At 39.1% G+C, this 26,961-nt stretch overlaps 1 protein-coding gene and 1 pseudogene across 1 annotated transcript in view; both read right to left on the bottom strand.

Moving 5' to 3' along the window:
• Positions 1 to 916: 916 nt before the first annotated feature.
• The window catches only part of TERB2 (telomere repeat binding bouquet formation protein 2), a 34,174-nt gene continuing 8,129 nt past the window's right edge, over positions 917 to 26,961 (bottom strand). Inside the window, exons 5-7 of the mRNA XM_059672278.1 lie at positions 25,463 to 25,548; positions 15,225 to 15,313; positions 917 to 1,056 (exon numbers count right to left, since the gene is read on the bottom strand). Of these exons, the coding sequence (XP_059528261.1) occupies positions 917 to 1,056; positions 15,225 to 15,313; positions 25,463 to 25,548 (315 nt within the window). The remainder of the gene's footprint in view (positions 1,057 to 15,224; positions 15,314 to 25,462; positions 25,549 to 26,961) is intronic.
• On the bottom strand, positions 10,388 to 11,893 carry LOC132238057 (mitochondrial inner membrane protein OXA1L-like; annotated as a pseudogene).

The raw sequence follows: 26,961 nt of genomic DNA on the forward strand, positions 1-26,961 counted from the left end.
GACAAGAACTCCGGCACCTTTTCAAGGCCTTCATTTCCTCATTAAAAGCAATAAATGGGCCCTAACCAGTTTGGCTCAGGGAATAGAGCATCAGCCTGCGGACTGAAAGGTCCCAGGTTCGATTCCAGTCAAGGGCATGTACCTTGGTTTCGGGAACATCCCCAGTAGGAGGTGTATAGGAGGAAACTGATCAATTTTTCTTTCTCATCAATGTTTCTACCTCTCTATCCCTCTCCCTTCCTCTCTGTAAAAAAATCAATAAAATATAATTTTTTTAAAAGCAATAAATGGGTTGGACTCTATGTTCTCTTAGGTCCTTTCCAGTACTAAGATTTTAAGATGCCTTGAGGGTTCATTTCAGATGATATAACATTTGTTTATATTAAATCACTTCTGATACATTTATTATCAGAAACTGTCCATACTTGAAGTCTGAATTATTAAAATGTTCTACTCCATATTTTCAAGTCAGAAACAGTAATTCAGAATTCAACTATAGTATTCTAATTTTTTAATTGAAATAAGATGATCAGAATAATAAATTTTACATTCACATCAATGAGCCTAGAAAAATATACATATAATAGAATGTTAAAGCTAAAAGAGAATCAGGAGATAGGGAGAGGGAGAGAGAGAGAGATCTTATAAAGTATGTTTCAATGGCAATTACTCCAAACAACTGTACACTCAGAATTTGTGGACATATGTTACAAGCTGGGGAAACAGTCCAGCCCAAATGTCAAAATACAAAGCCAAAAAGATTTTGAATTTTCTAAAGATACCTTTTTGTGGAAGAAAGGAAAGAAATCATCCCCATTTCTTCATACCCCTGTTCCAAATGGGAGAATTTAAAATCATGCCCATCTTTGATAATATTTTATAGAAAATAAATGCCCACATACATGGACAATTTAATTTATTTCCTCTTCAATTTGTTTTTTATGGTAGACATATTAATTTCATTTTGAATATGGTATGCCAAATATCCCGAACTTCCAGGAATGAAGTCATGTAGCTCCCCAAGGAATTTCTTCATGGCATCAATTGATATATAACCTACAAAAAAAAAAGGTATATATTTGAAATTTTGTCATACTATCTGATTTTCAGTGTCATGGTTGATTAGGGTTAAGATTTCTAAAGAAGGTTCTTAGAAAAGAAGGAAAAATACTAGTCAGAAGATTCTCCATGACACTTGATAATTATCAGTGAACACCCTTCTTATCCCTTACCTGTTCACCACAACCTTCTACCTCCTTTTATTTTTATTTATTGGTTTTTAGAGAGAGGAAGGGATAGAGAGGAACATCAATTTGTTATTCTACTTATTTATGGTTGATTCTTATATGTGCCCTGACTGGGGATGGAAACTGTGGGAAACTGCCTATTGTCTTCTCTAGCAGAGAGGTGTGGACAAGGAGCCTGGAATGCTGGTGACCCTTGAGCCCAGGGCTGTGCACTCACTGTTTAGTCCAGACAATGGTAGCTGAAGCAACTTCCCTACCAGATAGTCATGTGAATCCTTACTGATAAGATAGTCTGTCTGTTACTGGAAATTGCCTGCCTAAGGGCTATAGGTGTATCCCAACCTGAATAAAAGGATGACAAGGCCTGAGCATAAGTGTAGTCCATCCTCTTGGGATGGGCTCTCACCTACCACCCCAATTTCCAAATTATTATTTCTTGTCTCATCTCTCTCATTTGCATGTGGCCCCTCTTCCAGAGTCTGGACCCTGAACCATGTAGGACATGGGGTCATTCAGATCTGGCACCCAACGTGGGACACTCTGGAAGAGAAGACTTTGGTTAGAGCGAAAAAACAAAGAAGAATTCACCAGATAGGTGGGGACACCGGATAGGTGGGGGAATATTCACCACACGCAAAGCCCACAGTCAGCTGCAGAAATCATGATCTGTAAGTAGGGTGCGAATGTGTTTTTTCTAGCCAGGCTAATGGGGCAGAATTTGGTTAAAAAGTAAGAAACTTTATTGTAGACTTTTGATTTGCATGCTTAAAGTTTCAGAAGGTATTCTCTTACAGTTTTTGCTTGATATTATAGAACATAACCCTTGGTTTCCTGAAGAGGGTACATTAGATCTTGAATGTTTGGCAAAGAGTTGGTCAGAACTTGAAAAAAGCTCAGCAGGAGGGAAAAAACTTGCCTCCAAACTGTTTCTCCTTGTGGAACACAATATTGCATTTGCTAGAGCCTTTTAGAGAGGCTAAGGAGGATAAATCGCCTACCCTTGCACCCTCTGCTCCTAAAGAAGAGCGAAAAGAAAAGAAAAATGGGAGGAATGGCCTTCATGGCCCCCTCCACCTCCATGTCCTAATCCTGAAATGTTTAATTTGCCGTTAATAGGATCACCTGTGCAAAGAGCTATCCAAGAGGGATTACAGGAGAAATTATGATTAATATTTCTGAAGCATTCTTAGCTCCTTATGATTGGTATTCTCTGGATGCAACTCTGGATGGAGGAGATTATTTACTATGGAAGGGAGAATTTTTGGAGAAATGTCAGGAGCAAGCCCATGCCAACCACGGGCTGAATGCTCAATTTATGAAAAGCAAGCAGGAGGTGGGGGAGGGGAGACACGTGGCAATCCTGTCCCCCTCCCAAGTGTGCTAGGAAAAAGTTTTCTTCTTGCCATGAAAATTTTTACAAAATTTAGAAAAGTGTCTGGGATTTCTGTGCACATGTAAAGAGAGAAGCTAGCTTAAAAAATGTGTTCACACCGTCCAGTTTCGGATATTAGATTGTTTTGAGCTAAACTTAATCTCTTTATGAATGCTACAGAATAAAACCCAAGACTGGTTTTTTCCTCAGAAAGATGGCGGATTTGACCCAGGGAAAAAATATAGGCTAAGTTCTAGAAACAAGATTGGTATTTCCATAATAAAGAGTAGTTTATTTGAAATAATAAAGGAGGAGACAACCAAGATGGCAGCATAGGTAAACACCTGAACTTGCTGCCATGCACAACCACATTAAAACTACAACTAAAAGACAAAACGAATATCATCCAGAACCATAGGAAGACTGGCTGAGGGGAAATTCTACAACTAGAAGGAAAGAGAAAAGTGCATTGAGTCCGGTAGGAGGTGCAGAGGTGCAGAAGAGTGGAGGTACAGAGGTGCGCACACGAAAGGGGCTGGAAGCTGGGTATGCTGTTGTCTTTGTCAATTGGGAGGGAGATACAAGCTTCCGAGTGCTCTGAACTCAGACTCATACAGAGAGAAATTGGACTGTCTGGCATCGGGCTGGAACATAAGGGCGGCTTTCTTGCAGAGGTACTTACAGTGGTCATTGTTCCTGCACGGGGCCGTGGGACACAGAGACCCAGGGACCTATCCAGGTTGGACCAATGGGCAACCATTGCTGTTTGCTCTGCCCTGGGAATTCCCTGAGACCCCACCCAACCCAATTTACAACCCCACCCAAACTGTGCACAGAGGCTTTTTCATACCAATGTCCTGGCCTTTCTCTGCCTAAAAACCTCTCAAACTGCACCTGGGTCAGAGAACCCCAGAGCTTCCAAAAGAAGGCCTAAGGCTCATCAGCAGTCTGAATTGCTTCACAGCTGCACCTCATCTGGGCACCTCCAAACCCCAAACAAAGAGGAGGAATCTGCAGATCCCTCTGTAGCTCCTGCTGGGTGGCCTCAGGCAGTGGCTGACTTTGCACCTCCTTGGAGACCCAGTGGTCAGAGTGAGACCATCCAGATTACAACTCTTCACATCCATAAGAGACACACTCAGGGAGCCGACTCAGTGAGTGCCAAAGCTCCACTGAAGCAAGTCCTGCCCCATAAGGGTGTCTCCAGCACAGAAGTTCTCCCAGTGTAGACACAACTGGTCCTCACAGACAATTGGCCTGGAGGTCAATCCCTCCCAGTGATACCAACAGCAATCAAGGCTTAACTACAAGACTGTGCACTCAGCCCACAAAGGGGTACACCAAGAGTGTCCACCTCAGGTAATTAGGGAGGCTGAGCCACAGGGCCCTATAGGACACCTAGCACACAAAGCCACTCTATCAACACAGGGAAGTAGCCAAAATGCGGAGACAAAGAAACATGTCACAAATGACAGAAATGGATGAAAGCAAAATACTGGATATAGAGTTCAAAACCACAGTTATAAGGTTACTCAAGAATCTTCTAGAAACCTCTGAGAAATTTAGTGAGACCCTCAAGGATATGAAAAAGGACCAATCAGAAATTAAGCATACACTGACTGAAATAAAGAATAATATACAAAGATCCAACAGCAGACTAGAAGATCACAAGAATCAAGTCAAAGATTTGAAATATGAAGAAGCAAAAAACACACAACCAGAAAAGCAAAAGGAAAAAAGAATACAAAAATATGAAGATAGTGTAAGGAGTCTCTGGGACAACTTCAAATATACCAATATCCAAATTATAGTGGTGCCAGAAGAAGAGAGAGAGCAAGATATTGAAAACCTATTTGAAGAAATAATGACAGAAAACTTCCCCCACCTGGTGAAAGAAATAGACTTACAAGTCCAGGAAGTTCAGAGAGTCCAAAACAAGAGGAACCTAAAAAGGTCCACACCAAGACACATCATAATTAAAATGTCAAGGATTAAAGACAAAGAGAGAATATTAAAAGCAGCAAGAGAAAAACAGTTAGTTACCTACAACGGAGTACCCATACGAATGTCAGCTGATTTCTCAACAGAAACTGTGCAGGCCAGAAGGGAGTGGCAAGAAATATTCAAAGTGATGAATACCAAGAACCTACAACCAAGATTACTCTACCCAGCAAAACTATCATTTAGAATTGAAGGTCAGATAAAGAGCTTCACAGATAAGAAAGAGCTAAAGGAGTTCATCATCACCAAACCAGTATTATATGAAATGCTGATGGGTATTCTTTAAGAAGAGGAAGAAGAGGAGAAACCAAGATGGCGGCACAGGTTAACGCCGGAGATTGCTGCCTCGAACAACCACTTCAGAGATATAACTAAAGGACAGAACAGACATCATCCAGAACCACAGGAAGGCTGGCTGAGTGGAAATTCTACAACTAGGAGGAAAGAGAATATCATACCCAGACTCAGAGGAGGCGCAGTGCTGAAGTGAAATACTCAGGTGCGGAGTGCGCGCACGGAGCGGGCTGGCGGCGGAGGGCGCGGTTGTTGTTTTCAATCGGGAGGGAGTTTCAGACTCTGAGCTCCAGATCCGGGCGAGTCTCTGGGGACCCAGACTCAAACGGGAGAAGCGGGATTGTCTGGCTTCGGTCGGAACTCGAAGGCAGCTTTCTCTCAGAGGTTTGCAGCAGTTGCTGGGACTCTGAGAGGCAGAGCCCCTAGGGACAGAACTGAGAGCAGCCATAACTGCTCGCTCCGCCCGCCCTGTTGATCCCCTGGGACCCGCCCCGCCCAAGCCCTGCACAGAACCATTTGCCGGATAGCCTCAGGCAAAGGCTAGATTAGCCCCGCCCTAGAGCTCCAGCACAGAAGCTCTCCCACTGCAGACACAGCTGACTGTCATAGCCAGTTATCCTGGAGGTCAAATCACCCCTGGTATTACCGACAACAATCAAGGCTTAACTACAAGACTGTGCACAAAGACCACTAGGGGGTGCACCAAGAAAAGATAAAAAAATGTGGAGACAAAGAAACAGGATGCAAATGTCAGAAATGGAAGATATAGAGCTCAAAACCACACTTTTAAGGTCTCTCAAGAACTGTCTAGAAGCTGCTGATAAACTTAGTAAGGCCCTCGAAAAGACTGGTGAGACCGCCGATAAATGTAGTGAGATCCTCAAGAAATCTAATGAGACCCTCGATGTTGTGATAAAGAACCAACTAGAAATTAAGCATACACTGACTGAAATAAAGAATATTATACAGACTCCCAACAGAAGACCAGAGGAGCGCAAGAATCAAGTCAAAGATTCAAAACGCGAAGAAGCAAAAAACACCCAACTGGAAAAGCAAAATGAAAAAAGAATCCGAAAATACGAAGATAGTGTAAGGAGCCTCTGGGACAGCTTCAAGCGTACCAACATCAGAATTATAGGGGTGCCAGAAGATGAGAGAGAGCAAGATATTGAAAACCTATTTGAAGAAATAATGACAGAAAACTTCCCCCACCTGGTGAAAGAAATAGACTTACAAGTCCAGGAAGCGCAGAGAACCCCAAACAAAAGGAATCCAAAGAGGACCACACCAAGACACATCATCATTAAAATGCCAAGAGCAAAAGACAAAGAGAGAATCTTAAAAGCAGCAAGGGAAAGAAACTCAGTTACCTACAAGGGAATACCCATACGACTGTCAGCTGATTTCTCAACAGAAACTTTGCAGGCCAGAAGGGAATGGCAAGAAATATTCAAAGTGATGAATACCAAGAACCTACAACCAAGATTACTTTATCCAGCAAAGCTATCATTCAGAACTGAAGGTCAGATAAAGAGCTTCACAGATAAGGAAAAGCTAAAGGAGTTCATCACCACCAAACCAGTATTATATGAAATGCTGAAAGGTATCCTTTAAGAAGAGGAAGAAGAAGAAAAAGGTAAAGATACAAATTATGAACAAGTATGCATCTATCAACAAGTGAATCTAAAAATCAAGTGAATAAATAATCTGGTGATCATAATAGAATCAGGGACATAGAAAGGGAATGGACTGACTATTCTTGGTGGGGGAAGGGGTGTGGGAGATGCAGGAAGAGACTGGACAAAAATCGTGCACCTATGGAAGAGGACAGTGGGTGGGGAGGGAACTGGGAGGAGGGGAGTTATGGGAGGGAAAAAAGAGGAACAAATGTAATAATCTGAACAATAAAGGTTTAATTAAAAAAATAAAAAAAATAAATATTGCTGATTAGATTCTTTCAATTACTATCTTCTAAGATCTTGGAATTTGGGGAACATTTTTATATTTATGCAAAAAAATGGGAAAATATGTAAAATAAAAGTTTCATATCAAAAGTCGAAAAAAAAAGAAGAGGAAGAAGAAGAAAAAAGTAAAGATAAAAATTATGAACAACAAAGTGACAACAAATACATATCTATCAACAAGTGAATCTAAAATTCAAATGAATAAAAAATCTCATGAACAGAATAAACTGGTGAATATAATAGAATCAGGGGCATAGAAAGGGAGTGGACTGATAATTCTCAGGAGAAAGGGGGTGTGGGGGTTGCAGGAAGAGACTGGACAAAAATTGTACATCTATGGATGAAGACAGTGGTGGGGGTAATGGCGGGGGGGTGGGGGTGGTGGGAACCGAGTGAAGGGGAGCTATGGGGGGGGGGGGGAAAGAGGAACAATTGTAATAATCTGAACAATAAAGATTTATTTAAAAAATAAAATAAAATAATAAAGGGCCACATTCAAAGGTTAACATTAAAGCAGCCAAGAAAATAAGTAAATTGTCTCTGTTATAAAAATTTGCCAAAGAAAATGCCTTGAGACAATTATAATTGGATTTAAATCTCAAAAAATTGTTGAAACATACATAAATAATAGCCCGGGGGGAAAGCTAGCTATGCCTCTCTAATGGAGGAAGGGGCTAGTCGCCCTTTGCCCAGCAAAAAAAAATATGGCCCTTTTAAAATCAAGGGGCTAAGCCTTAGCCGCTAAGGTAAGCCCTTGCCAGCCAAAAACATAAGTTCCCTACTGGTAGCAACTTCTAAAGACAAGCTTGCTTCCCAGCTTCCCCTCTTTGGGGCTGGTCACATTTCCAGCAAAAAAGAATGTAACTAATTTGCATTTGTATGGCTACCAAACTCTAGCAGCTTAATCTAAGAAACACTAAATATTTGACTTGCCGGCTCTAAAAGTTCAAGGTTCAAATTAAATTGGGAGAAATTATGTAGTGCGGTAACTAAATGCCTACAGTATAGAAATTTATTTTATATATATTTGATGGTCTTTCCTAGTTAAATTTCAAGGCTTTAACCCAAGGATAACTTTGGAGCATTATCTCAATTCATTGAGGTTCTGCTTCCCAGCATATGTCAACAGTTTGGCTCAAGTAAACTCACAAAAATTCTTCATAGGTTTCAATGTTTTTGTTTGTTTGTTTGTTTTACATTAACATTACTAGGCATAGTCGCAGTAGGATTCCAAAGAAACTTACCCAGGACCATCCCTTGGACTTGGACTCGGTGCTAGGATCCAGCAAAGGGCCCATTGAGCCCGCCGGTTCTCCGCCCATTGGGTGAACGTGGGTGAGTTGTCTCTTGGACCCAGGACCTTCCCTTTGCTTTGGTAGAGGGTCTGACTTTATTTGAGCTATGTTTTAAAATCCTTGAGGTGGAACCAGGGTTGACAGAATTCCAGGTTAAGGGTTGAAAGAACCCAGGCTAAGGTGGCCCTGGAGGAAAAAATTGGTGGCTGGTTTTGATTTTGGCTTTCAATTGGAATTGCTGAGAGTCTGAGCAAAAATAACATTTGCCGTATAAATGAGCTGAACTCATTCAGCTCCAAAGATAAAGGGGCAACATTTTTTTTTTTTAGAATAGTCCAATTCTGGGGTGTTCTTAGGTGACTAAGAATCTCTGTGGAGGTGTCAGAAATGCAGGAGCCCCATAGGGAAGTCCCAATGCAACTGTAATTAACTAAATGGCTCATCTAGGGGGTCATCATAAGGCTTGGTCTGCCCGGGCCCTGAACCTTTCCTGTGGTTTTAGACAACCGGGAGAGAAACTGAGGCCACATTTGACCCACTACATAACATGTCTAGAAAGTTTGCTCAGACTACAGATATTCCAAATTAAAAAAGAGAGAGAGAGAAAAAAAAATTTAACATGGGAAATTGTGCCTCCAAGGCCAGAAGCTCCCAAGACCCCAGCCCTCATCTAATACTCCTGATAGGAAGCCTTTACTTGCAAGTACTTTACAAAAATGGGAAGATTTAACTAGAAAATATTAACTGAGAAATGGCCAAAATACAGTTTGTTTGGGATACCTATGTTAATATTTTGCATGCAGAAATTACAAAATGCCGGCTCTGAAATTAAACTGAATGAGTATATGGGAAGCATATCTTGATTTGGAAATTAGAAGCTTCTAAGGAAAAGCATAAAAAAATTTCTTCCAATAAGATGGAAATTAATAAACAATTTTAGAGACTGTCTCAGAACTATTCTGAAGTTAATAAATGTCTACACCCTTTTCCCTGTAGGAAGCATGCCTTTGATTTATCTTCATAGAAGATTCCCCCAGACAAAGGGAGGTAGAGGCAACTAGAAAAGACCCCAGCCCAATTTTTTTTGAATAGTCCATTGGGAATATACTGAAATTCTAGAGAGGGGCAGTTCCTGAACCAGGGACAAAAGACACTGCTTTGGTAATTTTTAATGCTGGACATTCTCTGGTGTAAACTTTTAGTGTGTTCTGCATGTCTATATAATTGTGTTGATGTTTTTGTGTCTCTTTGTTGTTGTTCAATTTATTTAAAGAAGAGGCAAGTCCTGCTTTGGGGAAGCCTAGTTGTGTGTGGTGGGGTTGAAAGCGTGAGAGAGATTACAAGAACATCCCAGCAGCTGCCAAGAATTCTTAATATTGGGGGCTCTTCTTGCTCTCCCTCTCAGGGTTCAGCCACCAGAAACAGCTAGTGAGATTTCTGCTTGTCTGCAATATAATTTTGGCTGTCTATCTTTTAGAGATTTTGGTTGGCTCTTTCCTTGTTTATTGTGAGAATAAACAAATCATCTTTTCTGTCAAAGAACAGTTTAGACAGTCGCCATTTTGGACTGCCTGACTTGGCAGCTGCCATGTTGGCCACATGGCTTGCTGCTCCCCTGGGGGCTGCCATCTTGAAACAGCAAGGGCCAACCCCTCCCTTTGAATTAGCCAATCAGGAAAGACCGTGCACCTGAGCTCCAATCAAGAGCAAGGGACAGGCCTTACCGGTTTTGCTCAGGGGATAGAGCGTCAGCCTTCGGACTGAAAGGTCCCAGGTTCGATTCCAGTCAAGAGCATGTACCTTGGTTGCAGGCACATCCCCAGTGGGAGGTGTGCAGGAGGCAGCTGATCGATGTTTCTCTCTCATCGATGTTTCTAACTCTATCTCTCTCCCTTCCTCTCTGTAAAAAAATCAATAAAATATATTTTTTAAAAAAAGAGCAAAGGACAGGTCACGTGCATTGTTAAGGCACTCTGCTTCAGAAAAGAACTTGCAAAGATTCAGAGCCAAGTTTAAAACAGAAAACTTTCGGGGGGGGGGGGGGCATATGTCCAGTCAGGGACATCAGGCAAGCCAAGAGTCATGATTCCTGTGGGGGCGTCTGCCAGTAATGCTCTGGGTATTTGCATTTCACAGATTGGGAGTTTATGAATTATTTTCTTTCTTTCTTTTTAAAATAATACAGAGGTTTATTAATTCTGTAGATGGAAAAATCACTTGGCTCCCGAGTGCTCTTTTATGCTTAAATGTAAGAGTTTACAGTGGAATCCATTTTAAAACAGACATCTCCATGTCCTAGAGTTTCTAGGTCTGGGACAAGGACCCAGCAAAAATCTTGTTCTAAGGCTGAGTCTTTGGAGAAACAGAGTTAATGTCAGTATGAGCAGGGAACAGCCGAGTGTGTCACGCCAGGGTTGCTTTGACTTTGGTTTGTTGCTGCTGCTATTAGGGGTATTGGGAGGGAGATTTTTACCATGCTGTAGCAGAGAGTTGTGGGTAAAGGTCTGTCGTAAGGGACCCCTGGCTGCTAGTTCCAAGTGATTCTGCATGCACCATTCACACTCTTGTAGCTGATAGTTGATTTCAGCATTCTTCCAGCCACTTTTGAAGCTCTTTATGAAGCCTTCCCATGGAGGTAATTTGTCAGAGTCATGCACAACACGTTGGGGGATTTTAAGCACAGTGTGTACACCTGGAATCCGGAGGCAAGACACCTGGACCAGGGAAAACATATTCGAGGAGAACCAATACATGAACACTGCCGAGGGGAAATGGACAGTTATGGGCAAGACTGCAAGGGTTATCAATCTCATAACATTTCTCATCCAGTGGAGGTCAGAACTTTGCACACCAGTCTCAGCACCTAACTCAACGACACCCCACATTGTAGCAGTGACTACCAGTGGCAATATGTAGGTGGGGTCAGATAGTGTGAGATCCTGGAACCACCAGAGGCCACCTGTCTGTAGGCTGGGTACAGGAAGGTTGGCCATTTCTCTCAAGGAAATGAAGAAGGAGATGAAGATTGGCACCTGAGTCAGAGGTAGCATGAGAGATTATTAAAGAGTTTAATGTCATGCTTTTTCTGATACAATGTCATCTCCAAGGAGGTCCTGTAAAGCTCAGCATGGTCTCCTGTCAACTTGGCCTTTCTGATTCGAGTGGAAAACTTCTGGATCTCTGGCATGTGGTTGTGGATCTTGGCTGCCTCTCGTTGGCCCTTCACAACGAGAGGAAACACCAGGCAGCGGGCAAGGACTGTACACAGAGCAATGGCCCCCACCAAGGAAGGCCAAGGTCAACATGCATATATTCCAGTAGGTTCTGAATCAATCCCACTGGGGTATATGACCCCAGCCCAAGTTCAGTGAAGCTCTGTTCTACAGCAGCTTGGACTACATCTGCAGTCTCCCCAGAAGCCACCTCAGTTACTGCTGTGGGTGAGGGCATTGCAGGAATGACCAGAGGGCCCTGAACCTGGGCTTCTGCAAACAAGATGGCAGAGACACTGATGGCCAGAGACACTGGGGGCCGCCAGGAGGACATAGCGGGGATGCCCGCCACAAAGGCTGGCTGGGAACGGGAGCCCTGCGGCCAGCGGTTGCCAGGGCCACGGTGAAGGCCCTGGACGCTGTAGAGTTGCCGCTGGGGCCACAGCAGGTGGTGAAGCTCCCGGTGCCCGCACAGCAACACCCCCGCCATCTTGACAGGAAGAGGACTATATGAATTATTTTCAATGCTCAATACACTGCTTGTAATAAACCATGTGCCTCATTTTAAAATATTACATATTATTTATTCTTTATATGCTGAAATTATAATTGAATTCAAGTAAAGTCTAGGAAAATTACTGAAACCTCCCATAATCCCTCTGTATATGCAAATAAGCCAAAGGGGATACTCTTTAAAAATATAATTGCTAATATTTACAGGGCAAACTAAAGATTGTTGTTAAAATGCTAAATCTGACAATAATTATAGTCAACATAAATGAAAAATCACTTAAAATATATGGCTTTGTGGCAGTATTTGTTAAAATCTCAAAAAGCAACCATGTTCGTTACATTTGTTGCTTGGTGTAAGAATGAAAAGTGTCTGGAAGGAAATAAAAAGAGGGTTCCTTCACATGTCTAACTGTAATTAAAAATCAATATATTGGGCTTCATAAGCTAAAGTAAATAATTTGTGTTTTTGCCTCCCTAAACAAAGTTTATGTAAAGTTACTCAAAGACTAATAGCAGAAATTTAATTAATGTCATTTACTGTCCATAACTTAGGACAAGTAAAGTTAAAAAATAAATCTCATTTCAGATTGATTTAAATTGGCTAATTAAAATAAATGAATATTCATAAAAACTTTGTTGTACTGGGCAGGAAACTGTTCCTGAAGCATTAACTAATTTTTTTACTAATAGTTTATCTCATAGTTCAAAACTGATTAACATGCTATGAATCCAAAGCAGTCATATTTCTGTACAGAAAATTAAAATTAAAAAATTATCAAGACTGCATTGCAAAATTTCCAAAAGCTCTTAATATTATTTAAATCAAAAAAAGAAGGGGAACAGTGGAATAATCCCCTGTGAGTTAATTATGTCAAGAAATTTTTTTACTTTAAAAATTATTTTTCACTTGTAATGCTGAAGACAAGATACCCATGAAAACACACATGGTGTCAAAATAAGCCAAAGGAAAATCATTTGGGAAAAAATGAAAGGATCCCAAGTCTAGTTTATAGAAAAGATTCCTTTGTTAACCTTTGGTCGAGAATATGTTTGTATATTTCCAGAAAACTCCTCCAAGCCCATGTGGATTCCTACAACAACGAATCCCAGAGAGGAACTGACCAGATTGCTCCAGCCACAGAATAGAAGTGGCTCCCAAGACAAGAGGAGAAACAGTCCAGAGATGGAAGATGGTGAAGATGCCTTGCCATGCTAGCAGTCAGCAGCTGTGCGTCACTGCAGGTTGCCCAGGACCAAGCCAGAGAAGGTTGGATCTGCATTGCCATCGTTTGTCCACCATCCAAAACTAGAATATCTTTGCTGGCATGTACACATAAAGAACTTTTGGACAATGACATTGAAATTGGGACTCAAAAAACTGTTGGCCCAGAAAGAAACTTACTACAGACTGATTCCTTGGGATACCTGGTAGCAATATATTTATTTATTTATTTATTTTAAATATATTTTATTGATTTTTTACAGGGAGGAAGGGAGAGAGAGAGAGTTAAAAACATCGATGAGAGAGAAACATCGATTAGCTGCCTCCTGCACACCCCCTACTGGGGATGTGCCTGCAACCAAGGTACATGCCCTTGACTGGAATCGAACCTGGGACCCTTCAGTCCACAGGCCGATGCTCTATCCACTGAGCCAAGGTTGGGCACCTGGCAGCAATTTAAAAAGGACATATTTGCCTCTCAGCATAACCACTATTGCTTGTCTCATTTTTATTCTCATATGTTTATTTCTAGTCTGCAGATGCGGAATGAAGAGTCTTAAAAGGACTTGAACCCTTTTAGGAGGCATTCACTTTTCAAGATGTTTTAAGGAAAAGAAAAGAAGGAGATGTGGAAAACCGCCTATTGTCTTCTCTAGCAGAGAAGTGTGGACAAGGAGCTCAGAATGCTGGTGACCCTTGAGCCCTGGCAAAGGTCAGGGCTGTGCACTCACTGTTTAGTCCAGACAATGGTAGCTGAAGCAACTTCCTCACCAGATAGTCATGTAAATCCTTACTGATAAGATAGTCTGTCTGTTACTGGAAATTGCCTGCCTAAGGGCTATAGGTGTATCCCAACCTGAATAAAAGGATGGCAAGGCCTGAGCATAAGTGGAGTCCATCCTCTTGGGATGGACTCTCGCCTGCCACCCCAATTTCCAAATTATTATTTCTTGTCTCGTCTCTTTCATTTGCATGTGGCCCCTCTTCCAGAGTCCGAACCCTGAACCACGCAGGACATGGGGTCATTCACAGAAACCACAACCTTGGTGAATCAGAACAAAACTCTAACTGAGCTACCTTCTACCTCCCTTTAAAACAAAGATACTTAATTAACCACTTTGACTATTGAGAGTGTCATGTTGAGTTTGGGGATGGAATATTAAAATATCTAGATTTAAAGAACTGGGAAGTGTGTCTGGTTTAGAGTATAATCATTTAGAATTATTCAACTAGCTACAATCGGCACAAACAGTTCATCTTTCCTAATAGCACAGGCAACACTTTCCTTCACTGCTAACACTGAGATAATATTCTTTTAATAAAAACTTAATGGGAAAATTGACATTATTGCTTAGTCAACTAAGATTATTGGTATGAGTAATTTTGATGTCATGAATAATTTGAAATAGATGTTAATGTCAAAAAGAACTCCTAGAATTTAAGAACTCAGTCAGTTGCCCTAGCTGGTTTGGCTCAGTGAATAGAGCATTGAACTGTAGATTGGAAGGTCCTGGGTTCGATTCCAGTCAAGGGCACATGCTCCGATTGTGGGCTCGATCCCTACCTAGTAGGGGGTGTGCAGGAGGCAGCCGATCAATGATATGCTCTCATCATTGATGTTTCTATCTCTCTCTCCTTCTCCCTTCCTCTCTGAAATCAATAAAAATATACTTAAAAAAAAAGAACTCAGTCACTTTAGCAATATTACCTTCATATCAAATTCTTATCTGAGTGATTATATTTCATGGGTAATATAAGTGTTTATGGTTTATACTAAAAGTGAAACAATTTAAAATGTGAATCCTATATTACAAAAGTTCTGATAGCACTCAAGAATGACTGAATTTAGAACACCATTACCAACAGGTTATCTATGCATATGGTTTGATTGTTTCTCATACTAGATAAATTCACAGTTAATAAATTAACTATGAATTCAATCAGAAAAAAACTGATTAGTATTTTTATTGCCCCACACTGGTGATTGAGCCTGCAACCCAGGCATGTGCCCTGAACCAGGAAATGAACCAGTGACCTCTTGTTTCCTGATTTGATACTCAACTGCTGAGCCACACCAGCTGGGCTAAATTTTATTTTAAATTACCTGTCACCATGTTGTTCACTGGATAATTCTGAAGAGGGCAGTACATCTGCTTTTCTACAACTGGAGTCCTTATAAAATGTTTTTTTGTGCTGTAAAATTAAACAGACAGAAAGTCATATTTATATTTGTTTTTTTGGACTTGTTTTATAAATGAGACATTATTCCAGGCAATTTATAGACATAGTAATCTAATTGCTCTTTGATCAGATTTCAGTCTTGATTGGGTAAAAATGTTAAGTGTGAACTTCTTTTGTGCTTCTAAGTAATAGAAGACCAGTATAGATATTTTTTATTATTTTTGGCCACTTTATAAAACAAGTATTTATTGAGTTATATAGAGGCCTGGGTCTTTTACTCAGTATTTTTGAATGCATAATAATTCAACAGTACTTTATAATTAGATAAAATACATATATACAGATATAATGCTAAATATGCCAAAAGAAAAGCATATACGCTCTATTTTAAATAATCACAGCATTCTTTGTTGTTATATAGTGTTTAAATAATTTAAACTCTATTAACTAGTACTTCCATATTTAAAAATTTTTTTAAATGATGTCTGGGAAAATCATGAGTTCCACTAAGATTCTGAAGTGACTTCTGAGTTTAAAAGAAAGAAAGTTAAATTATTCCGAGTGTAGTTGCATAGTATACAATTAAGTATATTCTAATTTTTAAAAAGCCAAGCAGTTTGTAACTAAAATATCCTGTTTTCCAACTGTGCCAAATAATAATGTTTACTACAGTTAGACTACATATAACAAACAGATAATACAATTGTATGAAAATAAAAACCTTAATAATAAAAAATTGGGATCATCCTTAAATTTATTATTTTCCTGAAAATCTAAAATTATACTGAGTGATAAATACAGACTTCATTTTCAATTTATTTAAAAATTAGATTTCTTCTAAACTCTGTTAAAAGAAACTATAGCCCAGCAAGTGTGGCTCACCAGTTGAGCTTCAACTCAGGAACCAGGAGGTCGGCGGTTTGATTCCTGATCAGGGCACACGCCTGGATTGCAGGTTCGATCCCCAGTGGGGGTACAGAGGCAGTTGATAGATGATATTCCTCTCTCATCAATGTTTCTATCTCTCTATCCTTCTCCCTTCCCCTCTCTCAAAATCAATAAACATATTTTTTAAAAAGAAACTATAGCTCAGTTAGAATGAAATCCTATAAACAGAGCAAAATAGTGTTCCCCAAAACATCAGGGAGTAAACAAGGATACCCATGATCATTATTATTATTTATCATAGCTCTAACATTTCTGGCCAAGCAATAAGAGATGTGGAAGGGAAGAAAAATAAAAGGAAGAGATATCTAGTGAGAAGGAAAAGCAATACTTTCATTATTAACAAATGATATGATTGGACACCCTGAAAAGCCAAGAGAATCAACTTAAGTATCCTTAGAATTTTAAATTCCAAGGGGGTAGATATAAGACAAATACATTCAAATCAATAACTTCCCTGTATAACAGCAATAATTAATATAAAATAAAATGGAAGAAATCTACAATAGCAACAAAATTAATAAAAATCTAGGAATAACCATAATAAGAATTTTACATTTCTATATATAGAAAAATAAAAAACTTGACTTAGATATAGAAGAAAAAATAAAGGAAAACCAAAGCATTTTCCTGGATAAGAATATTGAAAATTATAAAGACAGTAGTTCTTCTCAAATTGAAGTTTAACACAATTCTCAATAAAGTCCCTTAGAGCTAAGGAAAACCAATTCTAAAATTCACCTTAACAACATGTTAGAAGATCTAACAGGAGACAAGACTAAATTTGTAATATAATGAAAAAACATACCTAGGAATGTTAAGAATAAGAATATTCTTAAAAGAAGTACAGATTTATATAAAGAAAATATGAAAAAGTTCCTTAAGGGCCACAAAAGAAAACTTGGACAAATGGAGGAAAATACCACTTTCTCAGATAGAGGTATTTGACATCATAGACAAGTTAATCTATAAATTAACTTGTTAATTTAATCTATAAAGTTAATCTATAAATTCTTTGTAATATCACTAAATATAACAACAGGAACTTTTAAAAAATATGAACAAGGTGGTTGCAAAAATAAGAAGGAAAATTTCAGAAATAATAGCTAAGAAAACTTGAAAAAGAGTAAGGAGGAGGAACTAGTTCTAGATATTAAATCATATTATAAGTAATTAAAACAGTGGCCCTGTTGCATCACTAATGGAAAACAGTGTATTATTATTTGTGCAAAAAGGAGAAATTAAAGAATATTTTATAAATTTTCTAGTGCATGCATATATTAGAAACTGATAATATTGATTGCCTCTGGAAGGAAACTGGCTTTTTAGGGGCCAGTATATTTTCATAGTACCCTCTTTTATATATCTTGGATTTTGAACCATGTGAATATTTTACCTATTAAACATAACTAAATTTTGAAAATAGAAAAATAATGTGTAGCATGAAGAACCAAGGAAAAATGAGTTTGGGACTTGTTTTTTTTCGGGTATTAAAATATATAAATAAAGTTATCTAACTTAAAATAAGATTGTATTGATATAAAAATAGATTCATAGATTAATGGAATAAAACAAATAGTCCAAAAATAGATCTTCAAATGCATAAAACAACATATGACAATGGGAAATCACACATCAGTTGAAATAGATTTATTTTTCAAAAAACTGGTGGAAATTTATTATTTATAAAACAAAAATAAATTTAGATATTCACTTATTAACTTATGCCAAAATAAATACCTGCAGAATTAAAAACCCATTTGACCTCTGAATGGGAAAGGATTTTTCTGAAGGTAAAAACAATAGAAAAAATTATAAAAGTGATTAATTTAATAATGTGAACATTTAAAACTTGTATCTCTGAAGAAGTATAAATCAGACCACAAACTAAGGATATAATATGACAAGCTGGCAAAAGTTTTATATAGTTATTATATAAAGATGACAGGCAAGTTGATAAGAAAGACAATAAGGACCCCCCCCCAATAGAAAATGGAGATAGAATTGAAAGAAAAAAGCCACAGAAAAGGAACTACAAAATTCTAAAAATTTTTAAAATGTTCAAACCTATTAGTAATCAAATAAATATGAAAATTAAAGATGCCATTTTCATCTATTAAATTAACACAAGGTTTCTTATTAATATTCAATGTAACAATGAAGATGCAGCGAGACTAATACTGCTAGTAATCTAAATTTATGTTTTGGGGGAAGCAACTAACAGTAGATGTTTTGGCCCTTAAAAAGTACTCATATCTCTTTATACTGTAAATTCCACATCTGAGAATTTACATTAAGAAAATTATCTTAAAAACTAGAGAAAGATTTATTTTTAAAAAGATGTTCATGAAGGTGCCATAAGAGAAACAACTTGTAAATAATTTAAAACATTTTTAAGCGTGGCTCAATGGTTGAGCCTCGACCTATGAATCAGGAGGTCATGGTTTCATCCCCAGTCAGGGCCCATTCCCAGTAGGGGGCATGCAGGAGGTAGCTAATTAATGGTTCTCTCTCATCATTGATGCTTTTATCTCTCTCTCTCTCTCCCTCTCCCTTCCTTTCTGAAATCAATAAAAAATATATTTTTTAAAAAAGGGAAGGTGAGGACATAAGGAAGGCCAAGAGACATATGAAAACATGCTCGAAGTCACTAATCATCTGAGAGATGCAAATCAAAATGATAATGAGATACTATCTTACACCTGTCAGAATGGCTATCATCAACAAATTAACAAATGACAAGTGCTGGCGAGGATGTGGAGGAAAAGGAACCCTTGTGCACTGCTGGTGGGAATGTAGACTGGTGTAGCCACTGTGGAGAACAGTATGGAGTTTCCTCAAAAAACTAAAAATGGAACTCCCATTTAACTCAGTAATCCCATTTCTAGGAATATATATCCCAAGAAACCAGAAACACCAATCATAAAGGATATATGCACCCCTATGTTCATAGCAGCACAATTTACAATAGCTAAGATTTAGAAACAGCCTAAGTGCCCATCAGCAGATGAGTGGATTAAAAAACGGTGGTACATCTACACAATGAAATACTACTCTGCTATAAAAAGGAAGGATCTTCTACCATTTGCAACAGCATGGATGGAGCTGGAGAGCATTATGCTAAGTGAAAGAGGTCAGTCAGAGAAAGATAAATATCAGATGATCTCATACATTTGTGGATTATAATGAACAACATAAACTGATGAACAAAACAGATCCAGAGACAGAAGCATCGATCAGATGCTCAAACCACAGAGGGAAGGTAGGGGAAGGTGAGGGTAATGGGGAGAGATCAACCAAAGGACTTATATGCATGCATATAAGCATAACCAATAGACACAGACACCAGGGGAGTGAGGGTATGAGCAGGGGAGGGGGGCAATGGGAGGATAAGGACATATATGTAATACCCTAATCAATAAAGAAAGAAAAAAAGGAAGATGGTTAAACAAGATGAAATACCATATGCAGTCTCATAGCCAGTTAGCCTGGAGGTCAAATCACCACCAGTATTGCCGACAACAATCAAGGCTTAACTACAACAAGACTGCGCACAAAGACCACTAGGGGGTGCACCAAGAAAGCATAAAAAATGTGGAGACAAAGAAACAGGACAAAACTGTCAATGGAGGATATTGAGTTCAGAACCACACTTTTAAGGTCTCTTAAGAACTGTCTAGAAGCTGCCGATAAATGTAGTGAGATCCTCAAGAAATCTAATGAGACCCTCGATGTTATGATAAAGAACCAACTAGAAATTAAGCATACACGGACTGAAATAATGAATACTATACAGACTCCCAACAGCAGACCAGAGGAGCGCAAGAATCAAGGCAAAGATTTGAAATGCAAAGAAGCAAAAAACACCCAACCAGAAAAGCAAAATGAAAAAAGAATCCGAAAATATGAAGATAGTGTAAGGAGCCTCTGGGACAGCTTCAAGCATACCAACATCAGAATTATAGGGGTGCCAGAAGATGAGAGAGAGCAAGATATTGAAAACCTATTTGAAGAAATAATGACAGAAAACTTCCCCTACCTGGTGATAGAAATAGACTTACAGGTCCAGGAAGCGCAGAGAATCCCAAACAAATGGAATCCAAAGAGGACCACACCAAGACACATCATCATTAAAATGCCAAGAGCAAAAGACAAAGAGAGAATCTTAAAAGCAGCAAGAGAAAGAAACTCAGTTACCTACAAGGGAATACCCATACGACTGTCAGCTGATTTCTCAACAGAAACTTTGCAGGCCAGAAGGGAATGGCAAGAAATATTCAAAGTGATGAATACCAAAAACCTACAACCAAGATTACTTTACCCAGCAAAGCTATCATTCAGAACTGAAGGTCAGATAAAGAGCTTCACAGATAAGGAAAAGCTAAAGGAGTTCATCACCACCAAACCAGTATTATATGAAATGCTGAAAGGTATCCTTTAAGAAGAGGAAGAAGAAGAAAAAGGTAAAGATACAAATTATGAACAACAAACATGCATCTATCAACAAGTGAATCTAAGAATCAAGTGAATAAATAATCTGGTCATCATAATAGAATCAGGGGCATAGAAAGGGAATGGACTGACTATTCTTGGGGGGGAAAGGGGTGTGGGAGATGCAGGAAGAGACTGGACAAAAATCGTGCACCTATGGATGAGGACAGTGGGTGGGGAGTGAGGGCGGAGGGTGGGGCGGGAACTGGGAGGAGGGGAGATATGGGGGGGGAAAAGAGGAACAAATGTAATAATCTGAACAATAAAGATTTAATTAAAAAAAGAAATACCATATGCAGCCATTACAAATCATAATCTAATCTAATAAAAGACAAACATGCAAATTGACTGTACCTTCGCTATGCCTTAAGCCACGCCCACCAGCCAATCAGAGCAACTATATGCAAATTAACCCAACCAAGATGGCGGCCAGCAGCCACGGAGCTGGAGCAAGCAGGAGGCTTGGTTGCTCCAGTGATGGAGGAAGCCAAGCTTCCTGCCCGTCCTGGCCAGCTCTCAGCTCCACTGAAGGCAATAAAGTTTCAATTATAGAAGGTAAATAAATCTCAGAATAAAAATAAAAGAAAAAAAGGAGAGGCTGAGAGCTTCCATCGCCAGGGGGGCTTGGCCAGCCTGAAAACGGCCCTCAGCCCCTCACCCAGACTGGCCAGGCACCCCAGTGGGGACCCCCACCCTAAAGGGGGTGTGGCCAGCCTGAAAACAGCCATCAGCCCCTCAACAAGGCTGGCCAAACCTCCATGGGGTGAGGGTCCCCACTTGGGGGGGGGGGAGGCTTGAGCAGCCTGCAAACAGCCATCAGCCCCTCACCCAGGTTAGCCAGGCACCCCAGTGGGGACCCCCACCCTGAAGGGGGTGTGACCAGCCTGCAAACACCCATCAGCTCCTCGTCCAGGCTGGCCAGGCACCCCAGTGGGAACCCCACCCTGATCCAGGACACCCTTCAGGGCAAACCAGCCGGCCCCCACCCGTGCACCAGGCCTCTATCCTATATAATAAAAGGGTAATATGCAAAACTGACCCTAATGGCAGAACGACTGGGAATGACTCGTCACTATGACACACACTGACCACCAGGGGGCAGACGCTCAATGCAGGACCTGCCCCCTGGTGGTCAGTGTGCTCCCACAGGGGGAGCTCTGCTCAGCCACAAGCCAGGCTGGCAGCTGCCAGTACAGTGGTGGTGGTGGGAGCCTTTCCACCTCCTCAGCAGCACTAAGGATATCAGACTGCAACTTAGGCCTGCTCCCCGCTGGCAAGTGGACATCCCCCGAGGGCTCCCAGGCTGCCAGAGGGATGTCTGATTGCCAGCTTAGGCCCAATCCCCCAGGGAGCAGGCCTAAGCCAGCAGGTGGTCATCTCCAGAGGGGTCCCAGACTGTGAGAGGGCACAGGCCTGGCTGAGGGAACCCCCCGCCGAGTGCACAAATTTTTGTGCACTGGGCCTCTAGTATCAAATAAGGCTTTTCAAAATGGGGAAAATCAAGAGACAGACTAAACAGGATAGGACAAAAGTAGGTTTATAGTTATTCATGTGGAAATTAATACAGTAATTGATAAATAATAATATAAGCATAAACTCTGTGTTTTACACACACAACTGTAAACCGAATTTTGCACCACCCTGTATATGCAGTCAACATCAACTCTATTTAATGCATGTATTTGTATAAAACTAGCAAGAAATATGCTAATGTTGGTGATGGTTATCTCTCTGGTGGAGTTTAAATGTTCTTTTTTTAAAAAATATATATTATTGATTTTTTACAGAGAGGAAGGGAGAGGGATAGAGAGTTAGAAACATCAATGAGAGAGAAACATCGATCAGCTGCCTCCTGCACACCCTTCACTGGGGATGTGCCTGCAACCAAGGCACATGCCCCTGACCAGAATCGAACCTGGGACCCTTCAGTCCGCAGGCCGACGCTCTATCCACTGAGCCAAACCAGTTAGGGTTAAATGTTCTTTATTCATTTTTTTGTATTTTCTATTTTGACAAATTGTATGCATAACAGTCATAATAATATAATTACTGTAATTAAAAACAAGAAAAGAAATCCATACAATTTTCTGAAGATTTTAAGAACGTATGGGAAAGGAAAACAGCATAGTGATTAAGGGTTTGGAGTCTGAGTCAACTTTACCACTTGATTAATATTCGGTGAATTATTTAGCTCTCTGAGACCTCAACTATAAAATGGGGCTAATACTATTTATCTATCTTAGAAGGTTCTAAGAAACAAATTCATTATTGTGAACTGCTGAGCTCACAAGAGTCTTGTATTTAGTAAGTACTAGATAACTAGTTCACCACTTAGTGTTCAATACTAGTAGTATGCCAACAAAATAAATGACTCAAGGGTAAAGTATATTTATCGCCCTAACCGGTTTGGATCAGTGGATAGAGCATCGGTCTGCAGACTCAAGGGTCCCGGGTTTGATTCCGGTCAAGGGCATGTACCTTGGTTGCAGGCACATTCCCAGTGGGGAGTGTGCAGGAGGCAGCTGATTGATGTTTCTCTCTCATCGATATTTCTAACTCTTTATCCCTCTCCCTTCCTCTCTGTAAAATATCAATAAAATATATATTTTTTTAAAAAGTATATTTCATCTGTGTTTGCACTACACCCTCTAGTGGTTCCACAAAGAAATGGCTCTAGGTAGACACTGAAGGTGTGTCTATTCATATCCTTTGTCTATTTTTGTTGTTATTGGATTGGACATATTTCCCCAGATTTGCAAGCCCTCTTTATATATTAAGGAAACAAGCCTTTGTCAAATGTTTTTCCTAGTGTATATTTTTCTTTTGACTTGGATTATAATATTTTTATTGCTATGTACAAGTTTAAAATATTTTTTGGTCATGTTTATCAATTTTTTTCTTTTTAAAAATATTATTTTTATTCATTTCAGAAAGAAAGGGAGAGGGAGGGAGAGAGAAAAATATCAATGGACTGGGATTCAAACCATGACCTCCTGGTTCATAGGTCAACACTCAACCATTGCACCACACCAGCCGGGGACTCTTTTCTTTAATGGATTCTGTGCTTTGAAGGAAACTTGTTTTTGTTGTTGTTTTAATCCTCACCTGAGGATATTTTTTCCATTGATTTTCAGGCAGAATGGAAGGGAGGGAGAAGGGGAGAGAGAGAGAGAGAGAAACATCAATTGCTTGCTTCCCACATGCGCCGCAAGCGGGGCTGGGGATTGAATCCTTAACCAAGGTCCGTGCCCTTGAATGGGAATCAAACGCTCAACCCTTTGGTCTGAGGGCTGATGCTCTAACATAACCACTGAGCAAAACTGGTCAGGTCAGAACAACTGTTTCTTAAAAATTTATATATCTTGTATTTTTCCTAGTCAAATGAATCACTGGGAGGGACTTTTTATTTCCATTTCCCAGCCTTCTCTTACAAGACCATTTAGGATAACTACTAGTATTCTCTCCTCTATCCACCTCTTAATATCTTCATGGTCTCACCTCTTCTATTTTCATTTTTCTTCTTTTCCTTACCAATTTCTTATCTCAAAAAGCATAACAAGTAAGCTCAAAGGAGTGTTACACATAGAGATCCAAAAGACCTAAAATATGGATTCTTAAACTTAAGTGGTAGAATATCTAGAAGTCACAGGACCATGAAGCAATGTTTTATTAAACTTAGCATAATTGAATATACAACATTGTGTTAAATCAGACAAAAACTTACATCAAATTTTAACAAACTAAAATAGTAGGTAGAAAAAATATGAGGAAAAATATAAGGAGAAAAACAACATTGAAAAAAATGATAAAGATTAAACTTATTACTTTTTATATGGAAGAAAGACTAATATTGATCATTTTTATTTTAGTAGCCAAATATCAGACTTTCACATAACCAATGCTCCCCTATGAATATTTTAAAACCACTGAACTGGAAAATATGAAATTAGGACTAGATAATAAATAAGCCTGCAATAAGGGGGTCTCTCATAGATTAGCCCTAACACAATGGCAAGTCCATGTTTGTCTTTTTAAATTTAATTTCTTAAACCAAAGTAATCACATTACAAACAATTTAGAATGGAGAGGGAGAAATCATTCAGAACTTCCAACCCTAATAATATTACTACTAATATTTAGTATATTTTCTTCTTATTAAAAATATATTTTAAAAATAATATAACAGCATTCATGCCCTGACCGGTTTGGCTCAGTTGATGGAGCGTCAGCCTGCGGACCGAAGGGTCCTGGGTTCGATTCCAGTCAAGGGCATGTGCCTTGGTTGCGGGCATATCCCCAGTGGGGGGTGTGCAGGAGGCAGCTGATCAATGTTCCTCTCTCATCGATGTTTCTAACTCTCTATCCCTCTTCCTTCCTTGCTGTAAAAAGTCAATAAAATATATTTTTAAAAAATAATATAACAGCATTCATAATATAGATAAAATTCTAGTTTCTTTTCTGCAAGGTTAATCTAGCATAGTAGTTATAAATGCATGGGCTCTAGAATTAGACTGATCCAGTTCAAATCCTGCTTCTCCCCACTTATACAAGACTTTGGACAAATTATAATCTATCTGACCCTAGATCTTTTTCTAAAATGTCGATGTGAAAATGATAATATAATCTCATAAGAAGACTGTAAAAATTAAATGAGATAAATACACTGTCAGTGTTCAAAGATGTCTACATTGAATTGAATATCAATGAAGTATATGAATTCAATACCTTTTGGATAATTCTTTTTTGTGATCTGTGGCCAGTTCACTGCTTTCCTTAAGGATGTTTATTTCATTTGACATTACTTCATCATGCTGTGGATAGCAAAAGAAATCACATTTTTAAAAATCAGCACACCAATAAGCCAATCAATAAATTTTTTAATAAAAGAAAAGTACGATGGCACTACATAAGAGTCATAAAGTATTTATATACCTAGGTACATTCAATCTAGTTTGGTGGAAAAAACTTAACAAAATTTTGTACACACAGAATTACATTCTATATTTTTAGGATACATAAAGAACAAAATTTTTAAAATATCAGCTGTGGTTGTATTAGATAGTAAAACTTTTGACAAATTTTATTCTTTTTCAGTTTTTGAAATTTTCCCTAATGTGGTCATATTACTTCTTAATTTTTTAAAAAATAAGGAAACCAAAAATGTGTTCTTAAACTCTCTTAAAATTTTTGAATTGAAGATTCCTAGGCTGTCTGTGAGCTACGAAGCAAAAATATGAAGTAAGCTTTACAAATTGTTTCCCCTTCAAAATTAAAGTGAAGTATTTAGCTATGGAGTTACAAAAGAACTAAAGATTATGTGACAGTAACTCAGATACTGGTACCTATCACATAATATATTTACTTAATATGCCAATAGGAAATTGCTATATTTAGGTCACAAATACACTCTAAATAATAATAATGCTCCCCAAAATTACTTACCAGTTTTACCCTTATTGTTGCCATTCGGTGAAGTACTTTCTACTTATATATACCAGGTGTCCTGGTTAGTAATGCGGATTTTGTAATCAAAGAAAACACGATAATTTCAAGAGAAACATCAAAAGTGCTTTACTCAAAGTAATGTCCATTGCTAGCTACACATTTCTCCTATCTTTCAGGTAATTTGTGGATACCATCCCAATAGAACTTTTCCTGTTTTGAGGCAAACCATCCAGAGACCCAATTTTCCACTTCTTCGTACCCGCTGCTCAGAAAGTGCGTGTGCCTCAATTGGAACAAGTAGTAATCTGACGGAGCAAGGTCTGGTGAATACAGCGGGTGGGTTAATACTTCCCAGGCAAGATCTTTTAACGTGTCTTTAACTGGTTTTGAAATGTGTGATGGTGCGTCATCATGAAGCAAAATTACTTTGCCATGTCTTCTGGCACATTCTGGTCATTTCACAATCAAAGCATGGTTCAAATTGAGTATTTGTTGTTGGCAGCAATCAGTATTAATGGTTTCACCTGGTTTTAGAAGTTCATAATACACCGTACCGTCCTGATCCCACCAAACGAAGAGCATTGTCTTCTTTCTGAAGCGATTTGGCCTGGCAGTTGATGTTGATGGTTGACCTGGATCAACCCATGATTTTGTGTGTTTGGGATTCTCAAAATAAATCCACTTTTCATCGCCAGTCACAACTCGATGCAAAAAAGACTTTCTTTCATGCTGTTGAAGCAACATTTTACTGATGACTTTTCAGTTTTCCATTTGTCTTT

Source organism: Myotis daubentonii, chromosome 1, assembly GCF_963259705.1.
Source record: "Myotis daubentonii chromosome 1, mMyoDau2.1, whole genome shotgun sequence".
Classification (NCBI taxonomy): Eukaryota; Metazoa; Chordata; class Mammalia; order Chiroptera; family Vespertilionidae; genus Myotis; species Myotis daubentonii.